Source organism: Tachysurus fulvidraco, chromosome 21 (assembly GCF_022655615.1).
Source record: "Tachysurus fulvidraco isolate hzauxx_2018 chromosome 21, HZAU_PFXX_2.0, whole genome shotgun sequence".
NCBI classification, from domain to species: domain Eukaryota; kingdom Metazoa; phylum Chordata; class Actinopteri; order Siluriformes; family Bagridae; genus Tachysurus; species Tachysurus fulvidraco.
Window position 1 is genome coordinate 5,756,419 of NC_062538.1, and position 15,991 is coordinate 5,772,409.

Genomic DNA, 15,991 nt, shown 5'->3' on the forward strand with positions numbered 1-15,991 from the left:
GTTGATTATTCAAATGAAACGATGTAGATGGTCCCCTCAAGCATACTGATACCAAAACACGCATTCGCTCTGAAGAGAAGAATAGTCTGCTCCCAAACGCACAGACTTTCACAAGGTTAATTGTAATGGAGTAATTCCATATCAGGGAACTATCAGCAGCTCTCTCGAGACACACGCCATCCTGGAGATCTCCTGAGGCTTTGCTTAGCTTATTATTGTTTTTTTTTCATCCTTCCTAAATGGAAAACATTATCAATATTGTACCTCACAAGTTGCACTGTTGATGAGGGAGGATGAATAATTCAATTGCTCAAAGAAGCTTATGAAAACAGCCTGCGTGAAAAGAAAAATAAATGAAAAGCATGTGACATACAAGAGCAGAGCGTTGGAGTATAAAAGCAAAGCTTGGAGTCACATAGAAACCTATGGTTATGTGAGCAGCAGGGGGCCGTGTGCTCCCACCGTGCCCAGGCTTTCACCCTGCTATTAAAGCTTTGTCAGAGCTCACAGCCGGTGCATAGAAGTAGCTAGACGTAATCGAAGCTTCAGAGCACAACCTGCAACCTGCAAGATTAGCTACTCATCAGAGGCCGATTCAATAAACGGAAATCATTAGCTAATAATGCTGGTTGTCTAAAAGCAGCAGGGAATGAGATAGCTTCTCTAAAAAAAAAGAAAAAGACGTATCCCACCTTTAATGACGGATATGTCACGTTATGCAGAAAAACAGACGTCGTCCAAAACAGACAAAAAAAATGACACGTTTAGTACAACGAAAAGAAACAAACATTTCATGTTATCACGTGTAAATTCACTGAGACATTTGAAGCAGTTCATCTATGTCATGATCACACAAATGTATGTACAGGGACACAGAGGAGATACAAATCCAGCTGTGTCAACAGTGCCCCCTACTGGCAGTCAGTACAAAGGATTATACAGAAATATCAAGCTGAGGGCCTTTGTGTGTGGAGGAAATGTCATTCATGCGACCTTGTGGCTGTAAATGGACAAATCTTCACGAAATAAAATGTTGCTTTGTCAGTTCGTTTAGTGACAATTTCATTTTAATGGGAAAAAAACCCAGAGTATCAAGCAGAATTATAGTTTCAAGGAAAAAATGAAAAAACAATGTGAGACCGATGTTTTGTTAACCTTAAATCATACAAATATAGTAAAAAAATAAAGACTTTCCAAACATTTTGGAAATTATTATTTATATTTGTTTGAACACTCAATGGCCACTTTAATAGAAACACCCGTACACATATTCCTTCATGCATTTATGTAATCAGCCAGTTATGTGGCATCAGTGCAAAGCATAAAATCATGCAGATACAAGTCAAGAGATACAGTTAATGTCAAATATCAGAATAGGAAAACAATGTGTTTAAAGATTTTAGAAATTTGGGATTTTCATGCACAATAGTTTGGAAAGTTTGCAGAGAATGGTGCAAAAACCATCAAAAAATAAAAAATAAAAAAATCCAGGGAGCAGCAGTTCTGATACGCTCTTATTGTCAAATAAGAATGAACAGACTGGTTCATGCTGAAAGTAAATTCAAATTGCCACTCTGTACAGCTGTGGTGAGCAGAAAAGCATCTCATAATCCAAAGCTTGAGGAAACAACACAATCCTGCATCGGGTTCCACTCCCATCAGCCAAGAACTGGAATCTGAGGATACAGTGAGCACTGAAACCGGACAGTTGAAGATCTTAAAGTGGCCAGTGAGTGGGAAATGATTGGCAATATTCACCATGGGAAGTGTGGACCATGTCATAACTTCAAACACACAGTTTTAAGGAGTTGAGGAGATCGTAGACTGAGTTATATGACGGACTCTAAAGCTTTACAGGCACAATCGGTTCCTGTGGAAATGAAAGACGTTAATCTTTAAAGGGATTTTTCAAGGGAAAAAAAAAATACACAATTTTCCTCTTGCCCCAAATGTATTCCACCAAGAAAATGGTTTCTTTAGTCTTGCACTGAAAAGGGAACTTATCTCACTCTAAATCTTTTCATTTAACACACGACAAAATTGAACTCAAAAGGAAAAACTTCTGTGACTTTCTGTTAACTGTTAACTGCATTAACCTTGTAGATTCAGTGAAAAAGTGAAGAAGTGAACATTAAATATTAAACATTAAACGACTCGGCTGATGGATTGTATTTGGTGTAAATGAAACATGACATCAAAGCAAAAAAGTTCAGAATATAGTCAGATTTATCTAGCATTTCCTAATATAAATCTAGAGGAAAAAAAATCTGTATATTCAACCTATTTCCAGAGATCTTTTTTTTTTTTACTATTAAAACAAATGTCTAGCTTAACATTTACATTCTATCTGCCGTTTTGCTTGTAGTCTTTTTCTTTTAGCAGATCGTTTTAGCTAATTGTAAACATTTATTTCTAGTATTTCAATAAGGCAAATCAATAGACTCACACAGCCAGCAGAACTCAGTAAGTAATAGGGAATTTATGTGACTCCAGTAAAGAAACATAAATATAGATTTTTTTCCCCTAACACCAGAGTGAACTGAGGGAAAGTAACTATATTTTCTTACCTTCTCAAAGATAATCATCAAACACCTCCTTGTCTAGATTCTCCTGAGTCTCTTCTGTAATGACTGAGCAGAGAGAGATGATGTCTGAGAGGACAGTGTGTGCAATGCTGAGGTATATTATCACTGGAGCAGGTGCACAGCGTGCATTATTAATGCTAGGTAAAATTGACGAGCGCTGCCTTTGCTACAAACGCTGGGTGTTAGCATGAGGGTGTGTGAAAAGGAATATATGAGGTTGTTGATCTGGAGGGGACAATTTGCTGGTCTTCATGAGGTAAGATTTAATTTAAACGTGTGTGTGGATTACCTGCACACTCTGGTTTGGTGTTTCGTCTAGTAGAAAGAGGCAAGCTGAAAGAGCGGCTAATGCGTGGAACGTTGCTGTCAAAGCTGACACTTTTTGTCCGTTTTCGACACTCCACAGCCAAACGAGAACAGCAGTCTTTATGACAGCTAACACCACACACTAATAGGATAGGTGAGACAAACACAGGGCTCTTCATCATTGGCTATCAACTGATTTCAATACTCAGGTTTATTTTCATTAACAACAACAGTCATACCTTTGCATTTGTATCTTTGCTTGTAAAATCCCCACATCTAAAGAAACAACATGTTAGTTCATGCATGAATTATAAAGAAATATATGTATGCAGTATAATAATAATGTATATGTATACAGTTTAATAATAAAATGGTAAACTGGCATCAGTGTGCACATTGAGGTTAATGGTGGCTGTTGAAGAGGAAGTGAGAGAGCAGGAAGTGGTAAATTCCCACACCCTACTGCACCTCATGACTTCAAGAGCCCTGAACAACAACATCATACTCCATAAAATAGGAAATGGGAATGCATTATATCTCAGAAGAAGAACTGAATCGAGTCCAGTGTTGGCTTTTTGTCTAGTTTTGCACAATAATGTAGCTGGAAAATCCCCAAACTTACGTGCACAAATAATTATATACAATACTTTGGTTGATGCTACAGAATTACGCTATGCATCATATGTATCTCATTTTTAAATGATCTATCTTGTAAAAAAAAGTCTTATATTTTACCAAATCTATCTTTAAAGTGTAGCTACATTTCTGTAACAATCGCAGAGTGATATGTAACTGAATTAAGAAAAAAAAACTGTTTCTGCTAATCCAAGATGGCTGCTCGCTAATGTTACAGCATGCAGCTACACGGTGAGGTTATGATTAGCATTGATGCATGATACTTTATCACACTGCAGGGATTTTAGTACGGCAGGACGACAAAGACATAAATCATATCCTTTATCAAAATTAGCACAAGCTTCTATTAGACTTATGTTATTGGCTTTTGTCTGTAAAATTCAAGTCTCTTTTTTCCTTTTCACAGCGTTTTTTTTATAGAAATCAGGTCAATGTTAAACAGATGCATTTATGCTGTACCGAAAGCCACTCAGTAACTCATCTAAGATGACAGACGTCAGCTACATGTTAGCAACATTAGCTTCATAGCCCCTGAGAAAAACGTGGCCGACTTGCCTAATCAACTGATTTGAGGTGTTTTTTATTATTCATTTATTCTCATTCTCAACTCTCTTATCTTACTTACATGATCATATTCAAAATGTGTGTGCATACTGTACTCACAATGCCTGAGCAGTGCTGACAGACTGTGGGCTTGAAGCAGCTCATGGCAGTGAATGTGTGCACAAAACCCATCTTACAGTTCAGCGTAGAGTTGGCCTTGGCGAAAAACTCAATCATCTCCTCTCGGCTAATTCTGCCACCGCTTTAGGTGAAAGACAGAAAATTGAGGCTATCCAGTATAGTACATGTATCAGAATGTAGAGATAAACCCCCCAAATAAGAAAATCCCAACTCACTGGTTGTGTTCAAGGTCATCAACCTTGCTGAGATACGGAAAGTTGCTTCTGATGCTTTCAAATTCTTCTTGAGTGATGTAGCCATCACCGTCCGTATCAAAGGTTTTAAATACAGACTGAAAAATAAAGCCATAGTTCAGCAAGTTCTGGTTCATTTTAAAAAAATTCACAGACGAAACAAAATATACTCATGAATGAATAACCTGCCTCCACCATCTTCTCGATGTGTTTGTTGATGATCACTGGATCGGCCTTAGGTTTGACTGAAGACGCCCATTGCTCTATTAAAGGAGATTGTGGCTTTGAGTTGGATGCCTAACAAGCCAAAATAAATGGAGAAGTCAGTATGGCAAGTCAAATATAGCATGGCACTGATAGATTTGTACAAATGACTCCTGTCTGATGACTAAAAAGAATAATTACAGGGTAGTAGTCCAATTTCCCAGCTGCAAGCCCAAGTAAGTGGGTTATGCAATCAAAATCAGTGCATTAATCTGTCAAAACCATGTCGTAAATGGTAGTAATTTGAGGCAAGTTTCTGTCACAAGGTTCTGATAGGTGCTTTATGGAAAAGTGATACCAGTGAAAGGAACACACCGATAATTTCAGACTGCGTGGCTCTCTCTGCAGTGAAAGCTGATAGATTTCTTCCTCTGTGTGGTACTGGTCCAGAGACACCTAACTCATCGAAAGAGAAAAGTTTTTCACAAACAAACAAACAATACACAAACTTTAAATTGAATAAACAAATCTGATATTTTAACGCTGCAAAATGTTAACCATTATAAAAGGAAGCTGTTTTTATCCTCAGAGAGATGCAATTTTTATTATTATTATTTTATCTATCTTCCAGTCTTCATTATATATATATTGGTTCTGTACATCATACTATATCATTCTGTGCTTCAAAATATATCTTGGTTCATCGCAGACAGTCTGTCTATACTAACACTTTGCCTTTGTTTGCAGAAATGTATTAGATTTTATTTCAATTATTTGCTTTAAAATAAGAACTTGGAGACAGTAGAGCATTATTAATCTAGGCAAATTTAAAGTTAAACCATAAATTTGGCAACTCTCTTGTCCAATGTTCATTCCTGCCTCAGTCAGGCCTCTGTTTCAACTTCCTAAGTTGATGATCCTCGTATGTAGGACCCCGCATGCCCACACTCACAATAAGCAGGTTGAGGAGATCTGGGTTAGCATCAATGTCAGGTGGTGTAGCCTGGATCAGTGCCAGTTCCTGCAAGATGGTGTAGAGTTGCTGTGTCTTGGTAAGGTTGACTCGGGTTTTCTCTGGGTCAGCCCAGTCAGGAAGGGCCACATGAACAGCGATCAAGTCTTTCAGATGGACACCCAGGATGGGAAAACGGAAGCCGGTGCACTCTGAAAAGCGCTGTCGATAGCGACTGTAGTTTGCACTGGATGTGATCAACTCCGCAAGCCCATCAAATACCTGATAAAATATGATGAAAACTGTCAGAAAGTAGCAGCGCTAAATAGTCAGAGTGACAAAAAAATTAGAACACTTTGAGATATCGTGAAATCCTGATTGGAAACACAATGGATAATGCTATACTTGTTGGCTGAAGAAAGATCCATTTCTTATTAAAATACACTTCAAACTGTGACACCAACATGGTTATGGTTATTCATATTCATTCGCCATCACTTTCATATGAGAAATACAGATACATTGGGAAAATCTATGCTTAGTGGTTTCCATCTGGATTTGGAAACAAGCTTTATAAGTGCTGTAAATAGATTTTTACCTTTCGAGCATCACTACTAATCAGAGCCTGAGTGTCTTTTAGCCTGGACATTGAACTGTTACTCAGACCCCCTACCACTGCCATTAGAGTGTTAAAGTTCTGCAGCTCCAGCAACCTCTGAAAATAAGTAAACACGGAAACACACAACATTAACAACTCTGCGTTTTTAAAAGTTGCCTTGCTAACTCATGAATCTTGGTCTTACCTGGGCCACTTTAATGAAGTCACCAATGACAGTGGCTCTCTGCTGGGCTGTAGGTTTACTGAGCACCATCATTTGGATCCACTGTGACACTCTGTTGAAAAGAGTGATGAAGCGCTCCAGGATGGGGTTATCTACAGTGCAGCCCTGCATCACAAAGCTGTGGTAGTCCTGGAACTGGAGAAATTCAGACATTTAGTTTCTTTAGTGCCTTTAACAATATATATTTGAAAAAGAAGTTCTAAAGAAATCCAGATGTAGATCCCTAATGAGCAGTGGAATAGTGGAAAGGAAAAATTGATTGCCTGAATAAAACATTGAGAGGAAGCAGATGCATAGGAACCTGTCCTCTTCTCGGTGACAGAAACTGTGTGCTTAATTTATTCTTCTTCTACAACTCAAGTCTAGAAAGTATTTCACTCTGGGCAGTTCATTTTGACCAACTGTCATTGTATAACTAGCTCGCTAGCAAGCATGTGGTTATCTAGCTAGCAAGCGATATTCATTGTCGTGGATTCTAAACCACATGAGTCGATTGGATTAGCAGTGGATTCTTATGGAAATTAACCACAGTAGGTTCCACTATGGTGGTCATTTATATCTATATTTCTGACACAACAAAGGAAATATTTTTGTGATTATTATTTTTAGTGTGTGTAATTTGATCCTATTTTATCTTTACTTTCTCTGAGGGTGTCGAAGGGATTTATTGCAAGGGTCAAACCTTCACAGTAATTGCCACACTTAGACAGGTCAGGTTTGAGCCTCACCAGGATCTTGCAGAAGGATTTGTACTCCATGTAGGTCAGGTGCTCGGCCAGGGTCGAGGAGTCCAAATGGTCAAACAGCAGAGAGGTTTTACTCTTCTTCTGTATACTCGAGGCCACCTGCCGCTTCCACTCATATGATGGGCTGAAGCGAGTAATAAATCATGTGCATTAGCAAACTCATATGCTCAGGCTTGTGGTTATCACAGAGCATTAACCATTAAATTAATTACTAAAAACAGACAATCAAACAACAAAATAAATGACATACGGTGCGGCATGAATCGGTTCATTGGATCGTTTGTAGCATGGTTCTCAGTCATGAGGCATAATCAGGGTGTCTATCTTTTTTCATTTTGTTACAGCATAATGGAAATCAAAGATGCCTTTCTATAGTTCTATAGTTTGATCGGTTGCTTCATCTAAAAGGAGTTTAATTCTAACATTAATTGAAAAACAATTAGAGTAATAAATAATGTCAACTCCAATAAATTTGATAGTGGAAAGTCAATGATGGAAAAGCTCCAATAAATAACTTTTCTCAAAGACAATTTAGCACATCTAATCCACTTAAAAAAGAAAATAGTTCATTTAATACTCCTGTGCTGTGTGAGTGTAGCTTCAAATGTTCTTCTGGCTATATTAAATTGCCCCTAGATGTGAATGTGTGCATATATTTTTATATAGTGAAATTATTCTGCCTTGAATTCAGGGTTCCCTGGATAGGCCCGGGATCTGCCCCAAGCCTGACTGGGATAAAATCGGATTCTGAAGATAACTGAACAGATGCAGAGGTTAATTAGCTCTCAAAACACATGGAAATGTGGATAAATAATACGATCTTCATAATTCGATGCTCATCCTGAACCCATGTGACTCTATTCGTGAAAAAATGAAGTAGATATCTGTAGTGTGCTGTCTGACTCACACACTGTCTATATCTATGAGTAGACTTCGCCTCACATCACCGTTCTGCACAAGCAACTCTTTCAGACAGCGGATCTGCTCTGCCAGCTCTGGGTTCAGGTCAAACTCAGCTGGGAACTCGCTCATCCAGTACCTGTGAGGAGGCAAGACAGCAAGATGGGAAGAACGAGGGTGAGAGAGTGTGGAGCTTAGTAAGGCATGAAATAGGTCTCCATGCTACATGAAAACAATGAGTGCTTTGGGCGGTCTCGCCACAGACATTTTCTGTGAGTCGCAATGCTTTAAAGGTGCATCAAACTGAACGAGCTTTATTTACAGGTCAGCAAACAAATTTGATTCCTGATTTGATTCTTGAACTTACTTGACAAGATGACAAATCTGAGAACGGCAACCGGCAGAGCAATTCTGAGACCTGTTATTATGTTACGGTAAATCTCCATTTTGTCAGTGTAATTCAATACAAGAAAGGTGTGAAAAATGAACATGTGACAGTGCAAAGCATTTCTCACAGTGACAGCACCAGCACATGACAAACTGCGCTCAGTGCAAAAAACTTGACATCCAAGAGAGGTAAATTATGCCTTCCAGTCAGTTATGATGTTAGGAGAATGAAGTATGGGGTGCAGAATGCACAGAAGTACAGCCGCACAGGATGCATGTTAATCGTCATTACATTATTGGTCGAACATTATTGAGCAAAAATAACTATATTTTTACATCTACTTTTTACTGTGAGTGATTTGATCATCACTGGGATGATTAAAACAACAACAACAACAACAACAACAACAGCAACAACAACAATGACAAAAAAAACCCTGAAAATTTTAAAATTTGTATCAAATTACAGCTTTGTTGAATTCTTGACTCTGATTCGACAGTGGGTGTACTACAGCTGTAGTACTGTCTGCAAGGTTTATACAAATATACTAGATCTAATACATTATCATTTCTATAATAATCATTCACAGGAACTTGTATGGCAGACGTGCCATATAATCTATGCTTAATTACAAACAACTTAATATAAACGTTGTAATTTAACAAAGAAAAGGTTTAAATGGTTGATATGCTAATTATTATCTGCTATTATTATTTTTCAAAGACATTTCCAGAGACAAAACTGTAACTACAATGACAAGCTGCGTATTTTTGTACGTCCAAATTCAGTGTGGTAAAAGTTACTCTGCTTTGCATAAAACCACATTTTTAGCAGCTGTTTTTAAAGTATCTAGTCAGAGGAAAACCCCTGGCTTACCCAGTAAAAAAACAAATGAAGTAGAATATTAACATCCAATCAGTCAGAACAAGGAGGTTTTCCTACTGATATGTCACTCATTGCAGAAAGCTCCTGCTCTTTCACTAACTTTTAGCCATCAGTCATGACATTCATCATGATTCATCGTCATGGTTTTGAATAGAACATTCTGTAAATACTGTTTAATTTTATAACAAATGGCATCATTTGTTGTTTGCTATAACCTTAACAAACAGTTCATGATGTAAATATACTATCATCACATTGTTTGGCCATCTAATCGCAGTGTGCTATTTTTGTCCATAGAAGGAAAGGATACTTGAGAAGGAGTTTCTTGGCAAAGTCAGAGGAGGAAATGTACCAGGGATGCATCATGAGGAACATCCGCACCAAGGAGGCATCATTTAGCACTCCTTCATCATCTGAGAGAGAAAGAGAATGAGCTTTGAGTATGACTTATGCATGATTAAACTGACTGCCGTCATATCTGTTCCTGAATTAATGAGAAAGACAAAACAGAAGATGGACTGTTTAGGTCAAGAGTACTTTATTCACACTGACACAGAAAGCGAGGGAATCCCTCTAATCAGCACAGAGAAATGTCCAGCCTGCATATGAGCTGCTTGATCAGTGAGCTTACACAAGAGCGAGTGGGACTACTGACCGAAAGCTTTGATGCAGGCTTCCACCAGTTCTTCCACGCTGGCTGACTGATCCGATAAAATGCTCTCCATCTTCTGTTGCTTCTCTCACTCTCTCTCTATCTCTTTCTCTCTTTCTCCCTCTGCTCCTGTTTTCCGCCTCTCGATTTTCCACGCCTCTCTTTGATCCGTCTTTGTCACTCTGCAAATACTGTATGGCAGAAGCATGTGAAGCCGTGCAAACATTTGAAAATAAAAAGGGAGCTCAGAACAATTTATATGGATATGAGAACCATGATTAATTCTCATGCAACTATAAAAACTCAAAACTCCTACAGCCCAGAGTAAGTGGCCATGGCAGAGTTACAAACAACAGTGCATCATATATATATATATATATATATTTATATATATATATATATATATATATATATATATATATATATATATATATATATTAGAAGAATAACATTAGAATAAATATTAATAATAATAAAGAATATAAAAATAAAAACATTACTGAAAGCTTGTGAATACTTATACATTAAATCATACTCACTTTAAAGGTTTGTAGCAAAAAGATGGTACAGCTATCCTGTTTAATTTAATTCTCACGCAACTATAAAAACTCCTACACCCCAGAGTAAGTGGCCATGGCTGAGGTACAAACAGCAGTGCATCATACTGTATATATATATATATATATATATATATATATATATATATATATATATATATATATATATATATATATATATATAATTAGAAGAAAGGAAATATAAAAATGAAAACATTACTAAAAGCTCGTGGATACTAATGCATTAAATCATACTCACTTTAAAGGTTTGTAGCAACAAGGTGGTACAGCTTAAAACAAAAAAAAAGAAAGAAAGAAAAGAGACACAATGTTCCTGAAAGTGAGAGAAACTGAAGACAACAAAATACAAGGTTCACAGTGAACTTGTGTGTTACACTCAGTTTCCGGTCTGTTGTGAAACCTACAGCCTTTGCATTTCCTGTTGTTAACTGAACGGTTCTTTTCACACGTCTTCAACACGACACCCTCAAAGCACTAGACACATTTCCTCATTGACTCTCAAAACACAGCCTGTAGCACAAATGGTCTTGATTCAAACTATTATTAGAAATCCTTCCATTTTTTTATTACAATGCTCACTAGCATCTTGTCAGGTTACTTGTGTACAGGAATAAAAACACATTATTAACTGTATTTAGTTACAACACGCATTATATTGTGGTATTTATGCTCTACAGAGCTCGGACCACGTGATCTCCTGTGGCGACCACGAATGGGGAGCAGCCAGAAAGAGAAAAAGAAAAAAATACTTTACTGAACTCTCATTAAAAAAAATAAAACTTTACTATCTGTTCCTTACATTTTTATTTAGACCTTTAAAGTAGTTGGTACAACTCACAGATGTCTCTGCTCTCACCTAGCCAATGTCTGAATGTTGATAAATCACTGTTAAAAAAAATCTTTCAAAAATCATCTTGTGTCAGCATCTTATACCACACCATACAGTTAGTGTTGGATAAACCACTGCTACAGTGTTGAGTTTTACCTCAATAAGCAAGGACTCATTTCCTTCACTGATTCATTTTCTAATTTGAAATAATTTGGGGGTAAAATTAGTTAATATTCGCTATGATAGTCTAACATCAGTTCCTGTAGATAATGTAATTAGCTAAACAGCAAGTCACATTCGCACCAAGGATAAATACTGGTTATTTACAGGATATTTAACTTCTGATTAATTCATTAGTACATGGTGTTAGTCGTGCATATAACAAGCAAATCTTAAGGATTTCAGGCAAAACATCATAATTGTGTGTAAAAGCTTTAAATAAAAGTTGCTCTTCAATTCAATTTAATTCAATTCAATTCGATTCAAGTTTATTTGTAAATAATTGACATTGTCTCAAAGCAGCTTTACAGAACACAAACACAGAACAAAAGGTTAATATCAAGAAAAACATATAGATTAATAGAATACAAAATTCAAGATTAATATTAGATATATTTAAATGTGTATGTATTTATCCCCAATGAGCAAGTCTGAGGTGACTCAGGCAGCAGTGGCAAGGAAAAACTCCTTAGATGGTATTTAGTGACATGACATACGGCTAAGTACGGTGAATTTGTTCTCTGCGTTTGACCCATCCAAAGTGCACACACACAGCAGTGAACACACACACCATGAACATATACACCCGAAGCTGTGGGCAGCCATTTATACTGCGGCACCTGGAGAGCAGTTGGGGGGTTTGGTGCCTTGCTCAAGACTCGAACCCACAACCTTTGGGTTACGAATCAGACTCTCTAACCATTAGGCCACGACTCAATGGGGAACCCATCCTCATATGGGTGACACTGGAGGGTGTGAATATAAATATACAGTCTGACAAATGTTGTATTGATGCAAAAGATAACATGGAGTTGACATCTTCTCTATAGTATCGCAGAGTCCAACTGGAACTGGTAGATATTTAGATGCCTCAGGATTCTCAGATTCGGCCTAAAAGGTCGAAAATCTTCATTGTACGGAAGACGATCGGAGCCGGTACAATTTCTGGATGCCTCGGGATGGGTAGAAAGAGAGAAGCAGTGGAGAGGGATTAACATAGCTGCTGTTCATAATGTTTGCAAGTCTGATGTAATAGTGCACAATACTATAGGATGTATTATGTGTATGCCTGACTAAAGAGATAAGTTTTTATTCTACATTTATACTGGGAAAGTGTGTCTGAGCCCAGAACACTATCAGGAAGACTATTCCAAAGTTTGGGAGCTAAATAAGAAAGCGCTCTACCACTTTTAGTAGACAGATATTCTGGGAACTACTAGGAGTCCTGAGTTCTTTGATCTCAGGGAGCATGAAGGATTGTAACGTGTTAGAAGACTAGTTACTGTAGATACATGGGAGCTAAACCATTAAGAGCCTTGTATGTAAGTAGCAACAGTTTGTAATCAATTCTAAACTTATCAGGTAGCCAGTGTAGAGATGATAAAATTGGGGTTATATGGTCATACTTTCTTGTCCTAGTGAGAACTCTGGCAGCTGCATTTTAGACTAACTGTAGCATATTTATTAAAGATGCAGGACAACCATCTAGTAATGCATTACAATAGTCCAGTTTAGAGGTCATGAATGCATGAACTAGCTTCTCAGCATCAGAAACAGACAGGAAGTTTCTCAGCTTGGCAATATTTCTAAGGTGGAAGAAGGCTGTTTTTGTGGTATGGGCGATATGATTTTCAAAAGAAAAGTTGCTGTCTAATATAACACCCAGGTCTTTCTGTGTTGTGCTACTAGTAACGAAACATCCCTCTAAATGTAAGTGGAATCTTTTATCTCTCTAACACACTGAGTTAATTTTGACAATTTAGCTATTTTGTCTGGTTTTGATGAGATATATAACTGTGTATCGTCAGCATAACAGTGGAAACTAATCCCATGTCTTCTAATGATGTTCCCTAATGGAAGCATGTACAGTATATCGAGAAAAGCAGAGGTCCTAGGACTGATCCTTGAGGGACCCCATAGTTAGCTGGAAATAAACTTGAGGATTCACCATTTAATTCTACAAAATGGTATGGATCAGACAGGTAGGATCTAAACCAACTTAAAGCCTGTCCATGAATACCTGTGTAATTTTGTAAACGATCTAGGAGAATGTTATGTTCTATAGTGCTGAATGCAGCACGAAGGTCAAGTAGAACTAGTAAGGACATACAGTCTTGGTCCAAAGCTATGAACAAGTCATTTGTAACTTTCACAAGTGCAGTTTCTGTGCTATGATGCGGTCTGAAACCTGACTGAAACCCTTCAAAGATATTGTTCTCCTGTAAGAAGGATCTCAGTTGAACAGACAATCTTTTCTAGTATTTTAGACATAAACAGAAGGTGTGAGATAGGTCTGTAATTTGATAGTTCATTACGATCTAAATTCTGTTTCTTAATGAGAAACTTCTTAATGCATTACTAGTTTCTTAACTGCCAACTTGAAAGATTTAGGGACATAACCTAAAGATAGTGAGGAGTTAAGGATATTAAGAAGAGGCTGACCAGCTTTATGTAACACTTCTTTCAGTAATGTAGTTGGGATGGGGTCTAGTGAACAAGTTGTTGATTTAGCTGTAGTAATAAGCTTACGTAACTCTTCCTGTCCTGTACTTGTAAAGCTCTGTAGTTGTGAGTGTAGAGCTGTAGGTGAGACTGGGTCACAAGGTGCTCTCATATGTTGAACATCAACTATTTTGTTCCTGATGCTTTCAATTTTACCAGTGAAGAATCGCATTAAGTCTTCAGCACTGAACTGTGATGGAATAGTGTGTTCGGATTTCTGTTTTTTTTTGTTAATCTAGCCACTGTATTAAATAAAAACTTGGGATTGTTCTGGTTATTTTCTATGAGTTTGCTCAGGTGCTCAGCCCTAGCAGTTTTTAGAGCCTGTCTATAGCTCGACATACTGTCCTTCTAAAAACCTCTAATTTACTGTAGTTTTTCTCCACTTTCGCTCGAGGCTACGGGTTGCTCTCTTGTTAAACCCATCAGTCAAACTGGCTAACTTAAATAACTAATACAACTATTAAAATGACTATTTCCACCACTTTTTGAAGTACAAAGTTTTTTTTTATTATTTATTTGTTTGTTTGTTTGCATAAAACAAGCAAACAAACAAACAAATAAATAATAAAAAAAACTTTGTACTTCTAAAATCATTTGGAAAGCAAAATGAGTATTTCAGAAACTCTTGATCTCATGTTTTTTTTTTTTTTTTTTTATCTAGAGTTGTTTCTAGAGTTTACGTAGGACAGTCTATACCAAAATACTGTAACGTCCGGTGAGGTAGATTTCATCTACCATGAATTTGGTCGATTTCATGTTCTGATAATTTTTATATTATTTTGTATTTACAGTTTAAACATGCAGTTTTGGATCTGCATCAAAATTTGTCTAATCTTTAAGGTGCACATGGGAGTGCAAGAGCCCCCTTGTGACTGTTTAATAAAAGTGAACTATCTAACTAACGTTTCTGACGATTGCAAGGGCCTGCATTTCAAACACATTATTCTGTAGTTTTCACAGACATTGATGTGAGATCATGTGAAATCATACACAGAATCATAAAGTTTATACTGTCTTTAATGTACAAAGCATACATTTTCTTGTCACATACAGTATATATGTCTATACTGTGTATCTTTAACCTGGCAAAGCCACGTGTAGTGTACCTTTAAAGTAAGGAAGCTTGTTAAAGGTACAAGGACAGTCCTTAAAGTTTAATTATGGAGTCTCATGTAAATTATTAAGTAAGTTAAACTATATTCACATGTAATAGCGACACACTAAAGGTACAAAAGACAAGGAAAGCCTTTCTTCTTATTCAGAGAGTTTATGGCCTTTTAATACACAGCAGGGTTTGACAAATAATGTTTCAGTGTATATCTATATTTAAAAGGTTATATTAGATTATATTGTTACAGATTTTGGACGTTTAAATTGTCTAGGATCTCTTGTCATTAATAAAAAGAAATCTTTAACACCTAATATGTCACAGAAATCCCCAAGGTGTTAAAGGCCTACACATGAAGGAAAATGTTTCTATCTTATTCTAAATAATCATGGCTTGCACTTATTTAAAGCCAAACTGAAAAGCATGTTTAAGACCATGACTAATAGATTTTCAGGAATTTGGGACACATGTTCAATTATTCAATAAGGAAAAGTTCTCTCAAAAAAATCTTCAAATCCATCACCATCATTTTCTGGTATTTTATGAACATGCTTTACTCAGTAAAAATAACTACAATTTAAGATATCGGTCTATGTGCAATTCTACAGCCCTTCATTTATTACAGGGTTTATAGAAAATTCAGTATTCTGCAATTTTATACTCAATTATTGTGCCCTGCGATGGGTTGGCACTCCGTCCAGGGTCTATCCTGCCTTGATGCCCGATGACGCCTGAGATA

The 15,991-nt window shown here is 37.0% G+C and overlaps 1 protein-coding gene across 5 annotated transcripts; it reads right to left on the reverse strand.

Moving 5' to 3' along the window:
• Positions 1-777: 777 nt before the first annotated feature.
• On the reverse strand, positions 778-10,989 carry rasgrp2 (RAS guanyl releasing protein 2 (calcium and DAG-regulated)). 5 transcript variants are annotated; one of them, XR_003442021.2, is made up of 18 exons: positions 10,830-10,989; positions 10,017-10,204; positions 9,672-9,774; positions 8,456-8,506; positions 8,096-8,227; positions 7,171-7,312; positions 6,404-6,577; positions 6,199-6,315; positions 5,601-5,882; positions 5,024-5,104; positions 4,634-4,741; positions 4,427-4,542; positions 4,191-4,332; positions 3,131-3,167; positions 2,875-3,033; positions 2,568-2,630; positions 1,759-1,870; positions 778-1,676 (listed from the first exon to the last, which is right to left on the reverse strand). XR_003442021.2 is itself a non-coding variant. In XM_047805728.1 (18 exons), the coding sequence occupies exons 3-17, from the start codon at positions 10,084-10,086 to the stop codon at positions 2,572-2,574; spliced, it is 1,794 nt and encodes a 597-aa protein (XP_047661684.1). In that variant the 5' UTR covers positions 10,087-10,204; positions 10,553-10,677; positions 10,830-10,987; the 3' UTR covers positions 778-1,870; positions 2,568-2,571. The 5 variants fall into 5 exon arrangements, 3 of the variants coding, with proteins under 3 accessions (XP_047661684.1, XP_027011990.1, XP_047661683.1); XR_007138995.1 differs by having other exon boundaries at positions 2,568-2,651; XM_047805728.1 differs by adding an exon at positions 10,553-10,677 and having other exon boundaries at positions 778-1,870; positions 2,568-2,651; positions 10,830-10,987.
• Positions 10,990-15,991: the final 5,002 nt, after the last annotated feature.

What these genes read in the sequence shown, in the direction of transcription:
- rasgrp2 (XM_047805727.1), bottom strand. Translation starts at nt 10,086, where the DNA reads ATGGAGAGCATTTTATCGGATCAGTCAGCCAGCGTGGAAGAACTGGTG. An exon ending in CAGATTTGTCATCTTGTCAA is followed by an intron (nt 8,228 to 8,455) that starts GTAAGTTCAAGA and finishes GCCTCCTCACAG; the next exon opens with GTACTGGATGAGCGAGTTCC. An exon ending in ACATCGAGAAGATGGTGGAG is followed by an intron (nt 4,543 to 4,633) that starts GCAGGTTATTCA and finishes TTTATTTTTCAG; the next exon opens with TCTGTATTTAAAACCTTTGA.